The sequence below is a fragment of the Rhinatrema bivittatum genome, chromosome 5, assembly GCF_901001135.1.
Source record: "Rhinatrema bivittatum chromosome 5, aRhiBiv1.1, whole genome shotgun sequence".
Lineage (NCBI taxonomy): Eukaryota > Metazoa > Chordata > Amphibia > Gymnophiona > Rhinatrematidae > Rhinatrema > Rhinatrema bivittatum.
Window position 1 is genome coordinate 205,444,202 of NC_042619.1, and position 22,935 is coordinate 205,467,136.

The 22,935-nt window shown below is 48.5% G+C and overlaps 1 protein-coding gene across 1 annotated transcript in view; it reads left to right on the forward strand.

Moving 5' to 3' along the window:
• Window positions 1-22,935, forward strand: part of PCYT1B (phosphate cytidylyltransferase 1, choline, beta) — an 85,133-nt gene that overhangs the window by 28,943 nt on the left and 33,255 nt on the right. Inside the window, exons 3-4 of the mRNA XM_029603089.1 lie at window positions 16,822-16,938; window positions 18,937-19,088. Of these exons, the coding sequence (XP_029458949.1) occupies window positions 16,822-16,938; window positions 18,937-19,088 (269 nt within the window). The remainder of the gene's footprint in view (window positions 1-16,821; window positions 16,939-18,936; window positions 19,089-22,935) is intronic.

The window sequence follows — 22,935 nt, forward strand, 5'->3', positions numbered from 1 at the left end:
ATAGCGGTGAGAAAAAACTTCAGCAGCAGCAGCAGGACTCGTGAAGAGTAAGAGGAATTCGAGGAGGTGCACCAGGAAGATCAGCATCAGCCAGAGTTTGCGGCGGGACAGAAGATCAGTGGTAGCATGACGGGAAGGAAGATTGGTGATTGGCTGTCCTGCCCAGACTCCAGCACCAACTGCCAAAAACTGCAGCCCCCCAGTTTGTCCTAAATCAGAAAACCTTGACCCAGCCATCTTCTGGGAGAGGAGCAGAAATGAACACAAAACTAATAAAAGCCACTGCCAGCAAAAAGAAATGGCAGAGAGAGGAAATCACAGAGCCAGAAATAGCCAGAGCCACTGCCACCACATCCAAACCCTGGCTGCTGCTTACACCTCTTCCACCATGTTGGGGATGAAGGGGGGAAGGATGAGTGTGAGTGCGGGGATGAAGAGGGAAGGATGAGTGTGAGTGCAGGGATAAAGGGGGAAGGATAAGTATGAGAGTCCTGGGGAGGAAGGATGAGTGTGAGACTGCTGTGGAGATGAAGGGGAAGGATGAGCGAGAGTGCTGGAGATGGGTGAGTGTGAGACTGCTGGGAATGAAAGGATAGAAGGATGAGTGTGAGACTGCTGGAGATGAAGGGGGAAGGGTGAGTGTGAGACTGCTGGGAATGAAAGGATGGAAGGATGAGTGTGAGACTGCTGGAGATGAAGGGGGAAGGGTGATTGTGAGACTGCTGGGAATGAAAGGATGGAAGGATGAGTGTGAGACTGCTGGTGTTAGGAGTTCTGTTAGGAGTTCTGTTACGAGTTAGCAAACAGATATGGATATTTGTGGGTGGATCCTTGGGCCGGTGGCAGATGACCACGCCCCTGGGGGAAGATCCCGAGAGGGTCCACCGGTCAGGCTCAGAGTCTGGAGACAGACACACACTAGATCTTTTATTAAACCATATAAGGAACCACTAGATGTGGCAGTAGTGAGCTGGAGTGCCCGGCAGGGCCGTAGTCCCTCAGGTACTGGAACAGCGATCCCTGGATGGATGAGCTGTTGAGAAACTGAATATATTGAGTAGGCAGGGTATTCTGAGTTCAGGTAAGGAACCTTGATAGAACACTCACACAATGGTCTCATAGAAGCCCGGGTGCTGGAATGAATAGGCCGTCAAGGAGCGAGTACCTGGTTCCAGAGAAAGCTCTGAGAGAGCGATGGTAACTCACTGGTGTAGTTGGCAGTGATGACTTCTAGGCAGAAGAGCAAGTCTGGGAACAAGGGCCCTCGAGGTGTGAGTACCGGTTCCAGACTGTCACCTGAAAAACAAAGGAGAGAGCGAGGCCCCCGAGGAGCGGGTACCCCTGGTAAGTCCGAGGAGGCAGAGTAGCTTGGAATCCGAAGCGAGTCCGTTCCGTTCCATTCCTTGCTAACTCGAAGTGTTAGCAAATTCTAAGACCTTATATATATCCGTCGCGGGTGACGTCATCTCAGGGGACGCCCCTGAGGTTCGCGCCATCGCTGGTACTTATGTCGGGGCCGCACCGCTTGCGTGCCCCTAGGCCTCCAGGAAAACATGGCGGGTTGCAGCGTCTAGCCGGTCCGGGGACGCCGGGGGACTTCGGCAGAAGGACGCCGCGGCAGCCAATCTTCCTGCGGTCAAAGAGGAAGTCGCCAAAGAGGTAAGGAGGGCGGAGAGAGGGCATCGGGAACCGACGGACACAACAGCTGGAGATGAAGGGGGAAGGATGAGTGTGAGACTGCTAGGAATGAAAAGATGGAAGGATGAGTGTGAGACTGCTGGAGATGAAGGGGGAAGGGTGAGTGTGAGACTTCTGGGAATGAAAGGATGGAAGGATGAGTGTGAGACTGCTGGAGATGAAGGGGGAAGGATGAGTGTAAGACTGCTGGGAATGAAAGGATGGAAGGATGAGTGTGAGACTGGAGATGAAGGGGGAAGGGTGAGTGAGACTGCTGGGAATGGAAGGATGGAAGGATGAGTGTGAGACTGCTGGAGATGAAGGGGAAAGGGTGAGTGTGAGACTGCTGGGGATAAAGAGAGGGAGTGGAGGAGTAGCCTGGAGTCTAGGAGTATCTCAGTGGTTAGAGCATTTGGGCTACAAACCAGGGTTCAACTTCCATTGCCGTTCCTTGTGACCTCATGTGTGCCTCATGTTCAAACTTAGGTCTAGATTCTTCAAATTGTTATAATTACCATGAGAACATGATGCGGTAGCGGCCGCGATAAAAAAGGGTCATGGTTATACAAAATTGTGACATTCCACATCGCATAGGTAAATATCATAACCCCCAATAGTTTTTTGTGTCGCGGGACGCAGTATCGCGGTATGCGATGCATTAGCACGTTGTATGTGCAAACCAGGAGATACTCAGTTGGGCCAGTACATGCAGAACGGGTTTTCAAAGCCGCCCGAGTACATATGTATCTCCCGCTATGCGCACATGTGAAAAATATCAAAAAAGGGGGCGGGGAATTGGCATACAGGGGAAGGCCAATCGATGTGCGCGTATATACTTAAGCACACAGGCACGCGCTGGGGTCCCCTACCTCGTAACTTTATTACTGCTATGGCATGTAAATCATAAAAGAAAAAAATCTAGACTACTCAGCGGGCTTTTACAGGTTGGGGCTAATGGGGGAAAGGAAGACAAACTAGTGGGGTTAGGAATTCCTATCCCTTCCCTGGGCGAACTGGAACAAACTAGTGAAACTGACAATGGTGTCGGCGTGTGTCCCTTTTAGTTTAAAACTTTTTATTAACTAAAGTATCCAAATACACAAATCTTCAGCGTACAGTGTCTCTTATGTACGCTAAAGACAATTCAAAATAAACATTTTCCATTATCACCTTCTTGTTTTTTCTTAACCCCCCCGCCCCCTTGCAGCCCAGTGCAAATCCACATGAACCCCTATCTCATCCTTAAAATCCCCCCACTTACGTGGTGGAAGCGGGATTTGCGGGCACATGTGCACGTACATTTCAAATAGGGCGCACATGTACGCGCTTTCAGCCTGATACCATACGCACATATACGTGCCTATGTAATAATAGTGCTAGTCCATATTGTTCCTAGTCGTAAGAACATAAGTCAGATTGGTTTTGGCCTAGTGGCAGGATACAACATATTCTATTGCTGTTTCTCCTGTGGAGGATGCACGCACTTTTGTAATAAATATCGTATTTTGATGGATTATTTTCAGCTGATGTATTTTCAGATATTTTATGCTTATTATTGACCTGTATTCTTGTTGTAAACTGCCTTGGGAGGAAGGCGGTATGTAAATGAATGTTATGTTCTCCCAGGAGTAAATCCTGCTCATTCTTCTGTGGGAAGTTTTTCATTTTTCTGCCAGTTTTGGAAAACGTGCATCGCTGATATCTTTGTATTTTGTACAATACAGGAGGAAATATATATTTTTTCTCTGGTGTTGCATTGCAGGCAGTCTAGTTTCTTGGGGTTTCCAATTCAGCTTTTGTTTGCATATTTCTATTTGAGGTTGCTTATTCCCTTTTTTCCATGTGCAACCAAGGTGAAGGTAATCTGCTAGCATATTGTTTCTATGTAGGGATCTGTAGCGGTCCATTCTGTTCTGTTTTCCAAGCTGCACCAACTGATAGGAGGGTGTGTTTTCTAGGGAAATGGTTCTCGACCGTTCCTGACTTCTGTATCCCTTTCAAGAGTTTTAGATACCCCTAGCGGCACAAACATGAAAAATTCACAACAAATACTGTAGCCCCTATTCAAAAAGGTGTATTAAGTACTCTATTTCATGCAGGCCCTATCATTTTTAGTTAGGCCTATTCAATAATAACGTGTTTTGGTGTGTTAACACTTTTTTTTGAATAGAGGCCTATATTTACATGACAGTGTGATGTTTGGGACTATTTTTCAAATGATATTTAACTGCCAAATAACATATTCACACATACATACACATATACATACATACTAAATGCTGTTGCTGCTGAATTCAAACCAGTCATAGGATTCAAACCAGTCATAGGAGGAAGTGACGTGAGTCAGTGAGATTAAAAGTACCACAACTGTGTCAGATTATTTAAAATCTGTTGTCGGGTGCTTGCTAGAGTATTATTTATCAAGAAAGGTATAACTACCATGGTTCAGACCTGTATGCCTAGTGCCCACCCATGCTAACCTTGGACCCAGCCAAAAAATCATTTCTGACCTTGCAACCGACCCATACTAGACCTTCTATGCCCAAACACAGCCATCCACTAGTCCATCATATCCTACACTGAGATATCCCAATAATTGCCCCATAAGCTTCATTCAGCTCTCCCTGTGACATCCCTACACCGAGACCCTCTTTCCCCTGTGTTGTCACTTTCCATTCTTACAAGAACCCATGGCTGTTGGTATTTTCTCACCATCGCTTGCATCCTTCTAGGTGAGAAGTAACTGCAGATGGAAGTGTAAGACACCCCTTGTTTATCCTGAGAATCCCAGCACTGTCCTGCACAGATCTTCAAACCAGCAAACTTGTCTCTGGCTGGGGCATGCCACATGTTGTGAAAGGAGTTTTCATAATATATTGCAAGATTGAAAGATTAACCACTGAGCTGTGCAATTCTCCTGCAGTAGAATCCAAAACTGACCCTCGGCAGTCAAATTTAAACAAATAATCTTGGTTTTGTTTTCAAATGCAAGAAGAGTTTTCTTTGGATTTGTAAGATGTCTTGGTAGCTGAGTCTTCAGATTGGCATTAGTTGCCCTCCTTGACTCATTTCCAATACGTTATAGATTTTGTGAAACTCTTGACATAATCTTGGTAAAGTTTTTTTGGAGTCTGATTCAAAAGGTTTCATATAAGCGTCTCTTGCTCAGATGGCTCCGTGCACCAGATATGGGGCCAGAGAAGAGTGCTGAGCTGAGTCCTTAGTGAGTTGGCTGTAGGTCACAGGTGCTGCAGGAGCCAGAACTATGGTTCCCACTCACACCCCTTGTTAAACCAGTAAGACATCTCCTTGTTCATTTTTATGTGACTTGGCTCTCCAGGAAGAGAGGATTATAATTTTCCATTTTTTCTTCTAGCACATCAGGCTACTTAGGCAAATGTGTTCCTTCATCCTCTTTCTCCGTCCTTCTTGGAATAAAAGGTTAATTGCACTGCAGCCTTTTAACCACATTTTTTTCTCATTCGCTTTTGCTTAATGAATACATTCAAAACACAAATTGGAAAGTAATTTATACATATAATATGCGTTAGTTAACATTCTTCAAGAGAAGTTTTCCTTGCCATATGACCTTCATGTGCACAGAGCTCGCAAGCTGATGCTAAACTGAGGTCAGTAAGAGATTCTCCTGTGTGGAAGTGAATGCCCCTTGTTTAGTACAACTCAAATGAACTATTAAAAGAAAATGACTGGCTACTATGGCCATCAATTACACAGTATTTCTTTCTTGTATTTTTTAACGTTGTAGTCACATTAATGGCAGCAGAAGCAGCAAGCATGGGTCTAGAAGTATAAAACACCATTAAAGAAGTGAGCCATGGTCACTGGAGGATAGCAAGGTTACCTTGTAAAGATGAAGAGTAACCAAACTACACCTAAGCTGTTAACCTTTCACTTTCAGTTTCAGTATATCTGCAGAGATATGCAATATTTTCTCTTTACAAAAGTGCCAAAACATGAGTTCTTTCAAACTGCTGTGAGCTAACAGGACCACCTTACAGCCCAGGCATTATATGTGGCGGGTTCTAAATTACTGGTTGGAGTAGATTTAATTCCTGTGGGCAACCAAAAAAGAGCAAAACTTTGTAGTCTTTATTTACAAGTCCTTTGAGCACCCTGTCCTGCTTCTGGCTTCTGTGTGCACAAAAGCAGAAGGAAACCAATCAGCAGGTAATACACACACTGCACCCCAGCACACACCAGCTGGATGTGGGAAAGAGAAGGTAAAATATTCACTGCTCCCCTGCACACACCAGCTGGATGCAGGAAAGAGAAGGTAAAATATTCACTGCTTCCCAGCACACACCAGCTGGATGCAGGAAAGAGAAGGTAAAATATTCACTGCTTCCCAGCACACACCAGCTGGATGCTGGAAAGAGAAGGTAAAATATTCACTGCTTCCCAGCACACACCAGCTGGATGCAGGAAAGAGAAGGTAAAATATTCATTGCTTCCCAGCACACACCAGCTGGATGCAGGAAAGAGAAGGTAAAATATTCACTGCGCCCCAGCACACACCAGCTGGATGCAGGAAAGAGAAGGTAAAATATTCACTGCTTCCCAGCACACACCAGCTGGATGCAGGAAAGAGGAGGTAAAATATTCACTGCGCCCCAGCACACACCAGCTGGATGCAGGAAAGAGAAGGTAAAATATTCACTGCTTCCCAGCACACACCAGCTGGATGCAGGAAAGAGAAGGTAAAATATTCATTGCTTCCCAGCACACACCAGCTGGATGCAGGAAAGAGAAGGTAGAATATTCACTGCTTCCCAGCACACACCAGCTGGATGCTGGAAAGAGAAGGTAAAATATTCACTGCTTCCCAGCACACACCAGCTGGATGCAGGAAAGAGGAGGTAAAATATTCACTGCGCCCCAGCACACACCAGCTGGATGCAGGAAAGAGGAGGTAAAATATTCACTGCTTCCCAGCACACACCAGCTGGATGCTGGAAAGAGAAGGTAAAATATTCACTGCTTCCCAGCACACACCAGCTGGATGCAGGAAAGAGGAGGTAAAATATTCACTGTGCCCCAGCACACACCAGCTGGATGCAGGAAAGAGAAGGTAAAATATTCACTGCTTCCCAGCACACACCAGCTGGATGCAGGAAAGAGGAGGTAAAATATTCACTGCGCCCCAGCACACACCAGCTGGATGCAGGAAAGAGAAGGTAAAATATTCACTGCTTCCCAGCACACACCAGCTGGATGCAGGAAAGAGAAGGTAAAATATTCACTGCTTCCCAGCACACACCAGCTGGATGCAGGAAAGAGAAGGTAAAATATTCACTGCTTCCCAGCACACACCAGCTGGATGCTGGAAAGAGAAGGTAAAATATTCACTGCTTCCCAGCACACACCAGCTGGATGCAGGAAAGAGAAGGTAAAATATTCACTGCTTCCCAGCACACACCAGCTGGATGCTGGAAAGAGAAGGTAAAATATTCACTGCTTCCCAGCACACACCAGCTGGATGCAGGAAAGAGAAGGTAAAATATTCACTGCTTCCCAGCACACACCAGCTGGATGCAGGAAAGAGAAGGTAAAATATTCACTGCTTCCCAGCCCACACCAGCTGGGTGCAGGAAAGAGGAGGAAAAATACGCACTGCTTCCCAGCACACACCAGCTGGATGCAGGAAAGAGAAGGTAAAATATTCACTGCTTCCCAGCACACACCAGCTGGGTGCAGGAAAGAGGAGGAAGAATACGCACTGCTTCCCAGCACACACCAGCTGGATGCAGGAAAGAGAAGGTAAAATATTCACTGCTTCCCAGCACACACCAACTGGGTGCAGGAAAGAGAAGGTAAAATATTCACTGCTTCCCAGCACACACCAGCTGGATGCAGGAAAGAGAAGGTAAAATATTCACTGCTTCCCAGCACACACCAGCTGGATGCGGGAAAGAGGAAGTAAAATACTCACTGCTTCCTAGCACACACCAGCTGGATGCAGGAAAGAGCAGGTAAAATACTCCTTGCTTCCCAGCACACACCAGCTAGATGCAGGAAAGAGAAAATAAAATACTCTGCTTCCCAGCACACCAGCTGTATGTAGGAAAGAGGAAGTAAAATATTCTGCTTCCCAGCACACACCAGCTGGATGTAGGAAAGAACAGGTAAAATACTCACTGCTCCCCTGCACACCCCAGCTGGATGCAAGAAAGAGTAGGTAAAATATTCTGCTTCCCAGCACACACCAGCTGGATGTAGGAAAGAACAGGTAAAATACTCACTGCTCCCCTGCACACACCAGCTGGATGCAAGAAAGAGTAGGTAAAATATTCTCTGCTCCCCAGTACACACTAGCTGGATGCAAGAAAGAGTAGGTAAAATATTCACTGCTCCCCAGCACACACCAGCTGGATGTAGGAAAGAGGAAGTAAAATACTGTACTCTGCTTCCCAGCACACACCAGCTGGACGTAGGAAAGAACAGGTAAAATACTCACTGCTCCCCAGCAGACACCAGCTGGATGTAGGAAAGAGGAAATAAAATAGTCTGCTTCCCAGCACACACCAGCTGTATGTAGGAAAGAGGAAGTAAAATATTCTGCTTCCCAGCACACACCAGCTGGATGTAGGAAAGAACAGGTAAAATACTCACTGCTCCCCTGCACACCCCAGCTGGATGCAAGAAAGAGTAGGTAAAATATTCTCTGCTCCCCAGTACACACTAGCTGGATGCAAGAAAGAGTAGGTAAAATATTCACTGCTCCCCAGCACACACCAGCTGGATGTAGGAAAGAGGAAGTAAAATACTCTGCTTCCCAGCACACACCAGCTGGATGTAGGAAAGAGCAGGTAAAATACTCACTGCTCCCCAGCACACACCAGCTAGATGTAGGAAAGAGCAAGTAAAATACTCACTGCTTCCCTGCACATACGAGCTGGATGTGGGAAAGAACAGGTCAAGGTTTCACTCTTGAAATATGTTATTAAGTAAAGAAAGGCATATTCATACACTATCACATCTGCTGGCTTTTCCTCAGGTATAATAAGATCCAATTTTTCATACAAATGATATGTATAATCCATCTGAATGTAAAATTTAACACAGCAAAGAATGCTGAAGGTTTTTTCCATAATGCGTCTTCAGAAGAGATTAATGATATCTTTCCTATCTAGTAAAGTCTCTAAATACTGCCTTCCAAATCTGTTTATTCTCCTAGGAATAGCAGGATGCTAGTCCTCACAGATGGGTGACATCATTGGATGGAGCCCGGCATGGAGTACTTTTGTCAAAGTTTCTAGAACTTTAAGTGGCACACTTAGCATGCCCAGTATGCCACTATCCGTGTGTTCATGTGGGGTCCCTCTTTAGTCTCCTTTTTACCGCAAAGAAGTTGCCTTGTGGTGGAGCTCTGCTCTTTAGAGTGTTTTTTCTCCATTTTTTTCTTACTGGCTCTTCGGTTTTTCAACGTTGGGTCCCTCTTTCCAGTCGGTGCTCCTTTTACGGCACAGTAGGTTTTTTTTACCTTCCTAGCGGTCGATTCCCGGCGTGTCACTCGTCGGAGGCCGCTGGCCATCGACTGCTCACCAGCTATTTTTTATGGCGTTGTCCGGTTTTTGATGGTGCCCTCAGTGCCTGCAGACCATATACATTACTGATCTGCATGAGGTTTGTATCATCTGCCTGGGGGTATTGCACGACATCCAAGGGTGTCAGCTGTATGATCAGATGACACCAAGGGCCGTCGTGCTCTGTTAGACAAGATGGACAGACTTTTTGGTCCCAAAATGTCCGCTCCATCTACGCAGGAATCGGGGACTTCGACCCCTGGAAGCTGAGGGGAACCGATGGATACCTTACCCCATCTACTTCCCCGGCAGGTTTGTCCACGGAGAGAGGCGCCGGTGATAGGCCCTCTCCGATGTCAACGCTCTCAAAGACATTGAGATCTTCAGCTTCCTCAGCACTGGGGAAAGACCGGGCCGAGCATCGTGGGAAATTCCGCAAACATAGTCACTGGTCACCGTGGGCGCACGGCTCCAGTTCCAGTGCAGCACCGGCAACTTCCATGCCGCCACCGAAGCAACCCCATGTGAGGAGACCCCCATCCTCCGACAGACCCTGGAGTCCCAGGTGTTCCCCACTGATATCGGTGCTGGGCTCTGAGCCTCCTCAGGGCCCCCGAGGAGGCTACGGTGATGTCTCATCCCCCTCCATCAGTCCTAGCTTTGCCGGACTTCCAGAAGGAGTTGGATCACAGGGTGCAAAGTGCGGTGCTCCGAGCCCTGCGGAGCATTGAAGCACTCCCAGCACCGGCGCCCATACAGGTGCCAGAACCTGCACAAGCATGTTGGCGCCCCTGCTCGAGCATCTTGAAGTCCTCGGTGTCTTTCCGTCACAACTGGTGCCATGGGGACCCTCAATGCTCCAGTGGCCACCAATGCCCCCTTCTGGAGCGATTCCCATTGTTGGGTCTTCTGAGGAGGAAAATGTGCTACAGCCACCGGCCCTGCTAGCTCCTTTGGTGCCGACACCTCCATTCCCTAAGCCTTTATCCAGGCCATCAGGAATCCCATGGCCATCAGTGCCTTTGCCGCTCTCGAGGCCACCAGTGCCCTCAGTGCCTGCGCCGATAGGCTTGGGCAGGGTTCTACCAAGCAAGCCCCCAAGGGATCTTAGAGAGGAGGAGGGCCCGTATGACCCCTGGGGAGATGATACCTCGGAATCTTCCTCTGAGGACTCCGGGGATATCCTGTTGGAACCTTCACTGCCAGATGAAAGGCACAGGTCTTCCCCAGAAGATCTCTCCTTTGCTGGTTTCGTCAGGGCCATGGCCGAGGCCATCCCCTTCCAGCTCCTCCTATTTCCTGATATCAAAAAGAACTGGGGGTCTACACCCCATTCTCGATCTCAGAGCGTGGAACAAATTCCTGCAGAGGGAAAAGTTCAAAATAGTCTCTCTGGGCACCCTGATCCCTTTCCTCAGCGGAGGAGACTGGCTCTGCTCCCTCGACCTGAAAGATGCATACACCCACATTACGATCTTCCCGAGTCACAGGAAGTATCTGTGCTTTGTGGTGGGAAAGGCTCACTACCAGTATTGAGTGCTTCTTTTCGGCCTGGCTTCAGCCCCTCGTATTTTTACCAAGTGCCTGGCAGTAGGGGGGGCACACCTCCGGCGTCAGGGGATGCATGTGTTCCCCTACCTGGATGACAGGCTGATCAAGAGCGCCTCCCAATAGGGGGCACTGTGCTCTCTACATCTGGTTATCCAGGTGCTGCAATCCCTGGGATTTGTTATCAATTACCCCAAATCCCACCTCTGCCCATCACACCATCTGGAATTCATTGGAGCCAGACTGGACACAGTTCAGGCCAAAGTGTTTCTGCCCAGAGATTGGGCTCTTGCCCTCTCATCTCTGGCTAGCTTGGTGCACAGCAGTCAGGTTCCCGCCCATCTTCTGCTTCATCTCTTGGGCCACATGGCTGTCTCTGGTCCGCCTCTGAATGCGCAGAGCACAGTGGACATTACGGTCGCAGTGGCTACAAGTGTCCCAGCACCTCAAGGCCCGTGTGTCACGGCACCTCTGCGGGTCTCCCTGTCAAGGTGAGAGAACCAATCCAACCTAGAGTGGGGGACTCCTTTTCAGGCTGCCCCGCCTTAGGTAGTACTTACCACCAATGCCTCCCCCCACGGTTGGGTGGGCCCATGTGGGCAACCTGCACACTCATGGTCAGTGGACAGCTCAGGAATCTCTCTACCAGATAAACGTCCTGGAGCTTCGAGCAATTCGTTATGCTCTCTGGGCGTTTCGGGATCACCTGTCTCACAAAACAGTCCTGATTTGGACAGACAACCAGGTAGCAATGTGGTACATCAACAAACAGGGAGGCATGGGTTCGTTCCTCTTCTGTCAGGAGACAGTGCAAATTTGGTCCAGGGCTCTGTCACAGGGCATGACCCTGAGAGCGATGTACTGGCAGACTGCCTGAGCCATATGTTTTGGCCACATGAGTAGTCCCTGAATCTGGCAGTGACGACCTGGATATTCGACCAGTGGGGAACTCTGGATGTGGATCTATTTGCCTCCGCCTGCAACTACAAGGTGAGCAACTTCTATTCCCTATACAGGACGGCTAGGCTTCCAGCCTCGAATGCCTTTGCTCAACACTGGGGCACAGGTCTCCTGTATGCATATCCTCCTCTTCCGCTGGTCATGAGGACTCTCTTGAAGCTCCAGGGGGGCCAGGGGACCATGATTCTCGTGGCCCTGTACTGGCCCAGACAGGTCTGGTTTCCACTCCTTTGGGACCTGTTGGTCAGGGAGCCCATTCATATGGGGACCTCCCCCAATCTGATAATACAAGATCAGGGCAGACTGCGCCATCCAAACCTCCGGGCATTAGTCCCGATGGCCTGGATGTTGAGTGCCTAGTCCTGTAGCCCCTGGACCTCTCTGATGACGTGTCTCAGGTGCTTGTAGCTTCCAGGAAGCCTTCCACCAGAAAGTCTTACCAACTGAAGTGGAGGAGGTTTTCAGTCTGGTGCGAGGGACATGGCTTAAATCCATTCACCTGCCCCACACCGAGGTTCTTGGACTATTTTTGGCAGCTTTCTGAGGCGGGTCTTAAAACCACCTCAGTCAGGGTTCACCTGAGTGCGGTTAGTGCTTACCATCAAGGTGTTGCAGGCACACCCATCTCTGTACAGCCCATAGTAAGTCGTTTTATGCGGGGCTTGCTTCAGCTAAAGCACCCCCCTCCGGCCTCCTATTGTGTCCTGGGACCTCAACCTTGAGTTAGCGCGGCTCATGCGCCATCCCTTTGAGCCTATGTGCTGAAGCTCCTCATCTGGAAAGTTTTATTCCTAGTGGCAATCATTTCAGTGCGTAGGGTTAGTGAGCTTCAGGCATTGGTTACATATTCACCCTACACGAAATTCTTTCATAATAGGGTAGTGCTCCGCACCCATCCTAAGTTCCTACATAAGGTGGTGACTGAGTTTCACCTCAATTAGTCCATCATTCTGCCCACCTTTTTTCTGAGGCCCCATTCTCACCAGGGTGAGAGGACCTTATACACCTTGGATTGTAAGAGGGCCCTAGCCTTCTACTTAGAATGTACAGCGGCTCACAGACAATCCACTCAACTCTTCATATCTTTCGATAAGAATAGATTGGGAGTTGCGGTGGGTAAACAAACTCTATCCAACTGGCTAGCATATTCTATTTGCTTCTGCTATGCACAGGCGGGTCTTCAGCTAGGAAGCCGAGTCAAAGCTCACTCTGTGAGGGTTATGGCAGCGTCGGGGGCTCACTAATGGGCAGTCCCATCGCCGAAATCTGCAGGACTGTGACCTGAGGTTCTCTACACATGTTCACAGCCCATTACTACCTGGATAAACATGGTCATCAGGATAGTTGCTTCGGTCAATCTGTCCTTCGCAACCTTTTCCAGCTTTAAATCCAACTCTCCCTGCCTAGGTCCCATTGTTTGGGTTCATGCTGCCTCCCTCTGTTATCAACAACACCGTAGTTTATTATGCCTGTTGTTACGATTCTACTCGCGGGCCTAGCTGCAAGCAGCCTCTCACCTTTCCAGCCGCTTGCCTGCTTCCCAACACCATTGTCCTGCGGCTCGGGCCGCCATCTTCCCCTCGAGGCCTGGAGACCGCTACCATCTATGTCGCCGTCTGCAGCAGAGAGCCTTGCTGCTGTGCCTCCTTGTGGCTCAGAGGCCGCCAACGTTCTTCTTCCACCCGTGTGGCCTGGAGGCTGCCGACGCCGTTGTTCCGCCTCTGCGGCATTGAGCCATTCTCACCTGGGCCCTCCTGCGGCAGGGAGTGCCGCCTCCAGCTTCTCCTTCTGCGGCAAGGAGTGCCACCATTGTTGCTCCTCTTCTGCGGCCAGGAGGTTGCCCCGAAGCTCTTCTTCGCGGCCTGGAGGCTGCTGACGCCGTCTCCGCTTCCTGTCTTCCTTCTTCGCAGCAGGAGCCGCCTTCATCGCCTTGGGCCTGCTTTCCTGCTGCACAGCATGGCTGCTGTCCTTGGTCCTGCCTCCTTAGGCGCAGGGCCGCACCTCTTCTCAGGATTTAAAGGGCCAGTCCTCCTGGCTCCTCCTCATGATGTCATCAAGGTGGTTCCTCTCCAGCCCTACAAAAGGGCCCAACCTTCAGTTCCTCTTCACCTTCGCAAGGAGTCAGTTCTGGAGTTGGACTGCTCCTGGATCCTCCATTCCAGCTCTTCAGTCCAGGAGTTCCTGATGTCCCGCTTTGCTTCTTCAAGGCACTCTGTTCTTCGTGGGAATTCCCTTGTCTTCCTTTGTGGTTCCTGATCCTTCGTCTCATCTTCGTTCCATGTTTGGTCTCTCGCCGGATCCTAAGTCCTTGTCTTCAGATGTCTTCGTCGTCCGACCCTCCTGATATCTTCCCCTTCAGATCTTCCTGAAGTCCTCATCTTCTGATGTCCTGTCCTTTCTGAAGTCAGTCAGCCTGTTGTCCTGCCTCTCGGAGCCTCCTCGCTGCTCTTGGTTGGTTGACCTGGGGGACCGAGGTCCAGATGTCCAGATGTCTCAGATGTCTTGTTCTCCAGTTCACTTGACACCTCCATGATGCTCTTGACTGAGTGCCCTGGGGGTTAAAGTCCAGATGTCCTGACGTACCTGACGTCTTTGTGTCAAGTAGTCTTTGACTTCAGAATCCTTTTGACGTCCTCGTCTTCAGTCCTTTTCACTGCTGTTATTGTTTGTAAGGTTTTGTGTGGACTCTTGGACACTGGCAGATGACCATGCCCACGGGGGGGAAGTCCCGTGAGGGGCCACAGGTCAGGCTCAGCTTTGGGACACACAACACAGTTATATCTTTTATTAAATGGAGTTGAGAAGCCACCAGAGGTGGCAGTAGTGAGTAGAGATGACGCCCGGCTGGGCTTTGGGTTCCTCAGGATACTGGAACATAGATTCGCTCTATGGCTGTGCTGTAGTGGAGAAAACTGAGATAGTGAGTACAGTGGAGCATACACAGAGTTCTGGTATAGAGCCTCATTGGTAAAGTTACTCACACAGCGGTTTCTCCCGGAAGGTAACACAGAAGCTGGAATAGAGGCAGGCCCTTGAGGAGTGAGTACCTGGTTCCAGGGAACAGCTCTGAGGAAATAAAGTTGGTAACTCACTGATGATATAGGCAGCTGTTTCTTCCAAGCAGAAGCGATAGGTTCAGGCAGTGAGTCAGGGAACATGGGCCCTCGAGGAGCGAGTACCGGTTCCTGATAGCGACCTGAAAGAAATGAGAGAGGCCCCCGAGGAGCGGGTACCCCGATAGGATAAAGTCCAAAAGTTGGAGAGGCAGAGTAGCTAGGTACGGAGAGCAAATCCCATCCATAAGGAGATCCCTTGCTAACTCGATTAGCTAGCAAAAAGTGTAGGCTTTTGTATCCGGGATGGGTGACGTCATCACAGGGGGACGCCCTTGAGGTTCGCGCCAAAGAGAGAATAAGAAACAGGGCCTGGACAACATGGCGGGATGCAGTGCCCAAGCCGGACCGGGGATGCTGGAGAGGACGGCAGGCAGACGCCGCGGCAGCCAGACGTCCATCAACTGCGGGAGGAGTCGCAAAAAAGGTAAGGTGGTGGAGTGGAGACGTCGGGCAGCGACAGTCGTAACAGCTGCCAAGCGTTCAGACCCTTTTGGGCTCCTACGTCAAGGAGCCTTCAGGCTCTTTGGCTCCCTCATCAGGGTAGCCTTCCTCTCGGATATCCAGGTTCCGGATTTTACCTCCTAGTGGGCCATCCTCAGTTCAACTTCGGATGACCCTCAGATGTGTCTTCCACGCCAGGTCAGAAGTTTCATCTTCCTTCGATTGACCTATCAGGTGCGTCGATCACGCCTGGTCCCTGAAGCTCAGTCTAGGATGGATTCTGCCACGAGTCATGGCCGGATACCTTCATATTGAGTTTTAACTCTTCTGTTGTCTTTCCACTCAGCAAGTGTCTTCATCAGTGTCCCTGATGTTTTTCTCTTCAGCCTTGCCTCATCCTTATCAAGACCTCGTTGGATCCTTGTCTTCAAGTCCTTGTCTGATCCTCGTCATCAAGTATTGTCTGATTGTCTTCAGTCTACAAGTCTCATCTTGTTCCAGTTCCATCATCTGCCCTCGACCTCTGTCTGTCCTGGCGCATTTGCTGTTCCCGTATGGCAGGTCCGAAAGGGCTTTCGAGTGGCCGGAGGACTACCCCAGAGACCAGCATTGCGTTGTTGGGTCTCTACTGATGTGTCAGGTTCGGCGGAGGTGTGAGCCCCTGGTCTTCTGCCTGTCCACCTGTACTGGGATACGTCTCATCTGCCTCGGCGCTTCTAAGGAGCTCCTCTCTGCAGTCGCGTTGTGGTCCAAGGGCACACCACTTTCCCCGAAAGCCGCAACACCCATTGGCACCTCTTTAAGGGCTGTTGGTCATTGTTGTATCCGGGAGCAGCCTGTAGCTTGGTATTCACCCATCTGTGAGGACTACCATCTTGCTTGTCCTAGGAGAAAGCAGGTGTTCTCTTAGGACAGTAGGATGTTAGTCCTCAGAAAACCCTCCCGCCACCCCGCGAATTTGGGTTCTCCTTTCTTTTTATTATTTTATTTTTCGCTCATGAGTTCTATGTTACGAGACTGATGAGGGACCCCGCGTGGATGCGTGGATAGTGGCATGCTGGGCATGCTCAGTGTGCGAGTCAAAGTTCTAGAAACTTTGACAAATGTTTTCAGTGCCAGGCTCCATCCGATGATGTCACCCATGTGTGAGGACTAACATCCTGCTGTCCTAGGAGAACATCTGTTACAGGTAAGCAACTCTGCTTAACTCATGTTTAGCTCAGATTTGGAATGGCGATTAATTGAATCTAAAATTTAAATTAGGACCCATCTTGTGCCAGGTTTTCTGCTTTGCAAAGGGAAATGTTATAATTAGTGATCCATGGTAAGATCTGTTGTAAACTACAGAGAGGTTGAAGAACTGTGGGTATTATTGCCAACATTTATGGTTTACTGATGTGTATCTGTATCCCATATGTATGAACAATGTTTGAGCATTGTCTTACTGTGGAACTTGAATGACTCCTTAAGCTTTTGAGTTGGAGACATTGTTTACTTTCAGTTGTGTTGTTACCATTGTCTTTTCTCTCACACAGTTGACAGGCCAGTCCGAGTTTATGCAGATGGGATATTTGACCTCTTCCACTCTGGCCATGCTAGAGCCCTTATGCAAGCCAAAAATCTGTTTCCTAACAGCTACTTACTTGTAGGAGGTAAGATCAAAACTGATTGGAGTGTAGGAAAAGTCAGCATGATTCATGCATCCTGTTCAATCTGCCACAGACTTATAGCTTTTAATTATCATTTGTATATACGGTATATGTTTTTTATATAAAACAATAACCAAAATTATAAATCAGTCAATGTGATTGAACAGTTGGTATTTAGCAGAATTAACTAAAATTGGAAGTGACATAGGGCTTTTTGCCATGTTAACTTCCCTATTCTCAGGTCCAGCAAGGCCAGAGTATGCACTGAAACTATGGAAGAGTCCTGACAACTGCAATAATGGAGCTACTCTGCCTCCTCTATGTTTTATTATCACTGAACTCTACTTGTGGGAAACCCACTGGACTCCTTGATTGAACTAAACTTTATTCTAACTGCAGCAAAAGACCCGAGTAATTACAGTCTTGATTTACTCAGTGGGGAAAAATAGGCTTGCCAATAACAGAAAAAATTGAAATGAGAGTCAGGCCTCATATAGCGCCAAGTACAAGGGCAAATACAACTGCTTATCTCCAATCTCCCCCCAAATCCAAGAAAAGCCAGCCACACCCTTTAACCTTACAGACACTGCTGTCCCAGGGTCTGAGTAGGCTGGGAGTCTCTTTTAAAGTTACAGACTTCGATGGCACTAAAACCTAGATTTTAAAAAGCCTGTGCGCGAGTCCATGTGTGTGCAGTTCCCGGCGGGTGCACATGGTCCTGGCTATTCTATAACATGCGCATCGGCACGTACATGTTATAAAATGCAATTTCCTCAGGCTCATGCGCATCGGATTTTAATGTCCGCGCACACATATGCAGGCAGGTGTCCTCTGCGTGCGGCGGGGTGTAGGATTTTAAAAGAATTGCGCGGTGTTGCAATCGGGCTTTTGCCAAGTTCCCTCCTTGTCCGCTCCAATAAAGGAGCGGAGTGGGAGGGAATTTCCCTAACCCTAACTCTGTCCTTCCTCCCTCTTCCCCTCTCCTCCCTGACCCCTAAACCTACCCTAACTAGCGTTTGTTTTTTTTGTTGAAGAACTAACTCCTCCTCTGAGCAGGAGTAAGTTCTTCCGGCGTGCACTACCCTGGTATAGGGCCTAATGGCTGCTGTCCTGGCCGGCCTCCTCCCTGCCCCGCCCCTTTCTTCAGGCCCGGCACTTCTGCGCCTATCGGGAAATACGCATGTGGCCGGGCCTTTTTAAAAATGCACTCGGTGCTCGCAAGCTTGACTACAAGCGTATCTCCCTGATTTTACGTGCGCGGGCCTTTTAAAATCTACTTGTTAGTGCTTAACCCATACAGCAATCCTGGTTCCTGTTCATTGAAGCATAAGCCAAACTAACATGAATAAGATATATAATTTTGGTGTGTACATGTAAAGGTTTTCAAGTACATTTGCTGATTGATTTGTGTTTGTGTGAATGTCACTTCTGTGCAGTCTATTTGCTGATTGATTTCTGCATGTGTACATGTCACTTCAGTGCAGTTCATTTACTGACTGATTTCTGCATGTCTACATGTTATTTCGGTGCAGTACATTTGCTGATTGGTTTCTGTGTATGTACATATCACTTTGGTGTAGTATATTTGCTGATTGATCTCTGCATGTGTACATGTCACTTTGGTGCATTATATTTGCTGATTGATCTCTGCATGTGTATATATTACTTCAGTGCAGTCCATTTGGTAATTGATTTCGGTGTGTGTACATGTCACTTTGGTGCAGTACATTTGCTGATTTGTTTCTGCATGTGTACATGTCACCGGTGCAATATATTTGCTGATTGATTTCTGCATGTGTATATATCACTTCGGTGTAGTACATTTGCTGATTGATTTCTGTGTGTGTACATGTCACTTTGGTTCAGTATATTTGCTGATTGATTTCTGCATGTATATATATCACTTCGGTACAGTACATTTGCTGATTGATTTCTGCATGTGTACATGTCACTTTGGTGCAGTACATTTCCTGATTGATCCCTGGGCATGTATCTGTTTAGTCTGTAGTGATGAACTGACCCATAAATACAAAGGCTTCACAGTGATGACTGAAAGTGAGCGTTATGAGGCTCTCCGACACTGTCGCTATGTGGATGAGGTCATCAGAGATGCCCCCTGGACTCTCACTGCAGAGTTTTTGGAGAAACATAAGGTGGGAATTACTGTGGAAGCATTTTCCTTTTCCTTCTGCTTTAATGCTGTTTGATTCATTCCAGGATCAGCTGTCATGCTTTTTGCTGTAAATGTATGTTATAATTAGTGGATTTGGGTGGACCCTTGGACACTGTGGCAGCTGACCACGCCCACGGGGGGAAGTCCCGTGAGGGGCCACAGGTCAGGCTCAGCTTAGGACACACAAACACAGAGATTGATCTTTTATTAGACAATGTGATGAAGCCACCAGAGGTGGCAACAGTGAGCAGCAAAAGTAGCCCTGCTGGGCTAGTATCCCTCAGGCGCTGGAACAGCGACTCCTCCGGTAGCAGTGCTGTAGTGGATAGAACTGAGAATAATGAGTACAGTGGAATATGCACAAAGCCCCAGTATGGAGAACCCAGGATAGGGAGAACAGGCCCTCAAGGAGCGAGTACCTGATCCCTGAGAGCTGAGAGGCTTGAAGGTATTGTACTCACACAATGGTTCCACGTAGGAGATGGCACTAGGGCTGGAACGGGGGCAGGCCCTCGAGGAGCGAGTACCTGGTTCCAGGGAACAGCTCTGAGGTGAAGATGGTAGTAGTACTCACTGGTGTTGTAGATTGCGAATCCTTCCAGGCAGAAGAGAAGGTAGGAGCAGGTAGCGAGTCAGGGAACATGGGCCCTCGAGGAGCGAGTACCGGTTTCCTGATAGTGACCTGAAAAGCAAGTGAGGCCCCCGAGGAGCAGGTACCCCGTTAGCATTAGAGTCCAATGGAAGATTGGAGAGGCAGAGTAGCTGGGTACGGAGAGCAAATCCCATCCGTAAGATACCCCTTGCTAACTCAAAGGCTAGCAAACATCGTAGGCTTTAAATATCCGGGCAGCGTGACGTCTTCACAGGGGGACGCCCCTGAGGTTCGCGCCAAGTAGGAAATAAGAGTGAGGGCCGCGCGGCGCACGCGCCCTAAGGTACCAGCGTAGCATGGCGGGAGGCAGCGCCCAAGCCGGTCTGGGGACACTGGAGAGGACGGCAGGCAGACGCCGCAGCAGCCAGGCGTCCATCCATAGCAAAAGGAAGTGCAAAGAAAGAAAGGTAGGCGGAGTGAAGCCGTCGGGAAGGGACGGTTGTAACAATGTATTCCAATTGCTTACCTTCTCTTGCATCACTGTAAAAGTATAGTTTGGTTCTGAAAGTAATGAGAAATGTTAAGCAGCACATCACAACATGTCGAAAAGGAGCCAGTGTCACAAATCTGCTAGATGACTGCAGTAAACAGCAGAAAAGCAAGTATCATTCTGATATCTGGATTTTAGGTTCAGTCTGAGGAAAACTAAATCCCCACCCTCCAGTCTGTATCCTAAAGAACTAATGTTTGGAACTAGGTACAGACCATAGAAACACTGAAAGAAATGTCTAAATCCCAGCACCTTAGAATGTCTCATCGTACCTGCCTTCAACAGCACACTGTGATCCTCATTCGTTATCTGTTTTATTTCAATCATTTGTTAACTCACATCTCCAGCTTTTACATAAAAACAGTGCAAAGGGGTGCACAAACTGATGTACAGTTTTAAAAACAGATCCTACAAGAGAATAAATAAGACAAAAATACAATTCTCTCCAAAATGTTATTGTTGAGAAACCTTTTCTTAACATTTGATCCAGTAAAGTCTGAGACTGCTGTAATTTCAGCATGATTTTTTTAAATCTGAGATTTAAAAAATAATAAACCTGATGATTGACACTCACACACTAGCTCGCATCTTCTGTTCGTCAGATTTGGGATAGGGATGTGCATTCAATTCATTTCAATTCTGTGCATGCATACTTTTTTATGCACATAAAACTGATTTTATGCATGTAAATATGACTTTACATACGTAAAGCAACAAAATGAAAAAACACAAGGGGAAAAAAAAGAAACTGAAGATCATTTTTTCTCCAAGGACAAGCAGGATGGTAGTCCTCACAAAGGGTAACATCATCAGATGGAGCCCGGTACGGAAAACTCCTGTCAAAGTTTCCAGAACTTTGACTTGGCATTCTGAGTATGCCCAGCATGCTCTATATCACGCGTCCACGCAGGGTCCCTCTTCAGTTTGTTTTTTTCCGTGGAGCTTTTGCATCATGGTGTGAGTCAGCTCTTAGGTTTTGTTCATTAAAACTTGTGGAAAATTATTTTCCCCAATTTTTCTGGGGTTTCTCCCATTCCATGGATGCCGGGTCCCTCTTGGTTCCTCCCGTAGCCTCCTTAACTAGGTTTCTCGGCATTTTCGGGTAAGTTTTCTTTTGCGTGGCGGTGGTGCTTTGGTGCCTGCTGGTCATCATTGCCCCTGGTGCCTGCCAGTCATCGTTGCCCACTGCCATCGTAGTCGTTTTTCATCCCTTTTTTTTCACTTCGGTCATGCCACTACCGTTTTTTGTCGATGCCCCCATTGCCCAAGGGCCATGTCTATCACGGACCCCAAGATATATGTGTCCTCTGCCTGGGGCGATCCCATGATGTCCAGGGTTGTCACAGGTGCGCCTAAATGACCCTGAAGGGACGTCACACCCGACGTCCCTTCAGGGTCATTTAGATGGAGAAACTCTTTGGGTCAGGGAAGACCGAGCCATCGACTTCAGCATCGGCATTGGCATCAATGGATCTTGGAACTGCATGACAGACACTATGCCATCGACATTGGTGGGACCATCTGTTCTGTCAACGCTGCCGGTGAATAGGGGTGCCAGACACTAGCCACGCTCAGTCTTCTCCAGGTCAAGGAGGTCGGGTTCCTCACCTTAGACCTCGATACCAAGGAAAGATCAGGCTGAGCACCAAGGAAGCCGAGGAAGCATCGGCATCGGTCGTCTTCAATGCACAGTGCCAGGCATGGGGATTTGCCGGCTCATGCCGTGATACTCCCAAAGCAAACCCGTGGTGAGAAGCACCCATCCTCCATTGATGCCGGGGGTCTGCAACGGTTTCCACCAGTCCTGGTGCCAGTTACCGATCCACCTCAGGGATCTGAGGAAGATCTGGCCACCCCTTCTTCCTCCCAGTCACTATTGGCTTCTTCAACTTTCGAGGAGGAGCTGGAACGGCGCATCCAGCTGGCGATGGAATGGGCACTGCAGGATGTCGGTCTTGTAGCACCAACGGCATCAATGCCAGTCCTATCCACTTTAGAGTCGCTGCTGGAACGGCTCAATGTGCTCATCGGTGTGTTTCCGGCCCGGTTGGTGCTGGTTCCCGGGAGGCCATTGATGCCTGGCGGGGCACCAATGCTCTCCCCAACTGATGCGGTGGTCGTTGCTGGTTCCTCTGAGGAGGAAGCTCCGCCTAGGCCGGCAGAGACACCATGGCCTGCTGGCCCCCTTCCAGCTTTGCTGGGGCCTGCACCGGGTTTGCAGGTGACTGCATCTCTGGACGAAGGCAGCAAGTCAAACGAGCACTGCCCAGTTTGGACTGCAAGCGAGCCTTAGCCTTCTATCTACAGTGGACAGAAGCTCATAGACAGTCCACCCAAATTTTATTTCTTTTGATAGCGATAGATTGGGAGTTGCTGTTGCCAAGCAGACACTATCCAGTTGGCTAGCACAGTGGTTCTCAACCTTTTTCCCATCGTGACACACCTGACAGGCCACGCTCACATGTGTGACACACTGCTCATTACAATTCACGGCGGAAATAAAAAGTAAAGGTCCGGTAATTATTTTTATTGTTTAAAATGACACAAGGAAAAGATACATATTCTGTCTGAACAGAAATTGCATAAATAGTAAACATCCCACACCAAAACAGCACCAATTTCTAGCACTTAAACAGTAACCACTTTACCTAAGAAAAGGCAACACTGAAATATTACACCAGGCCT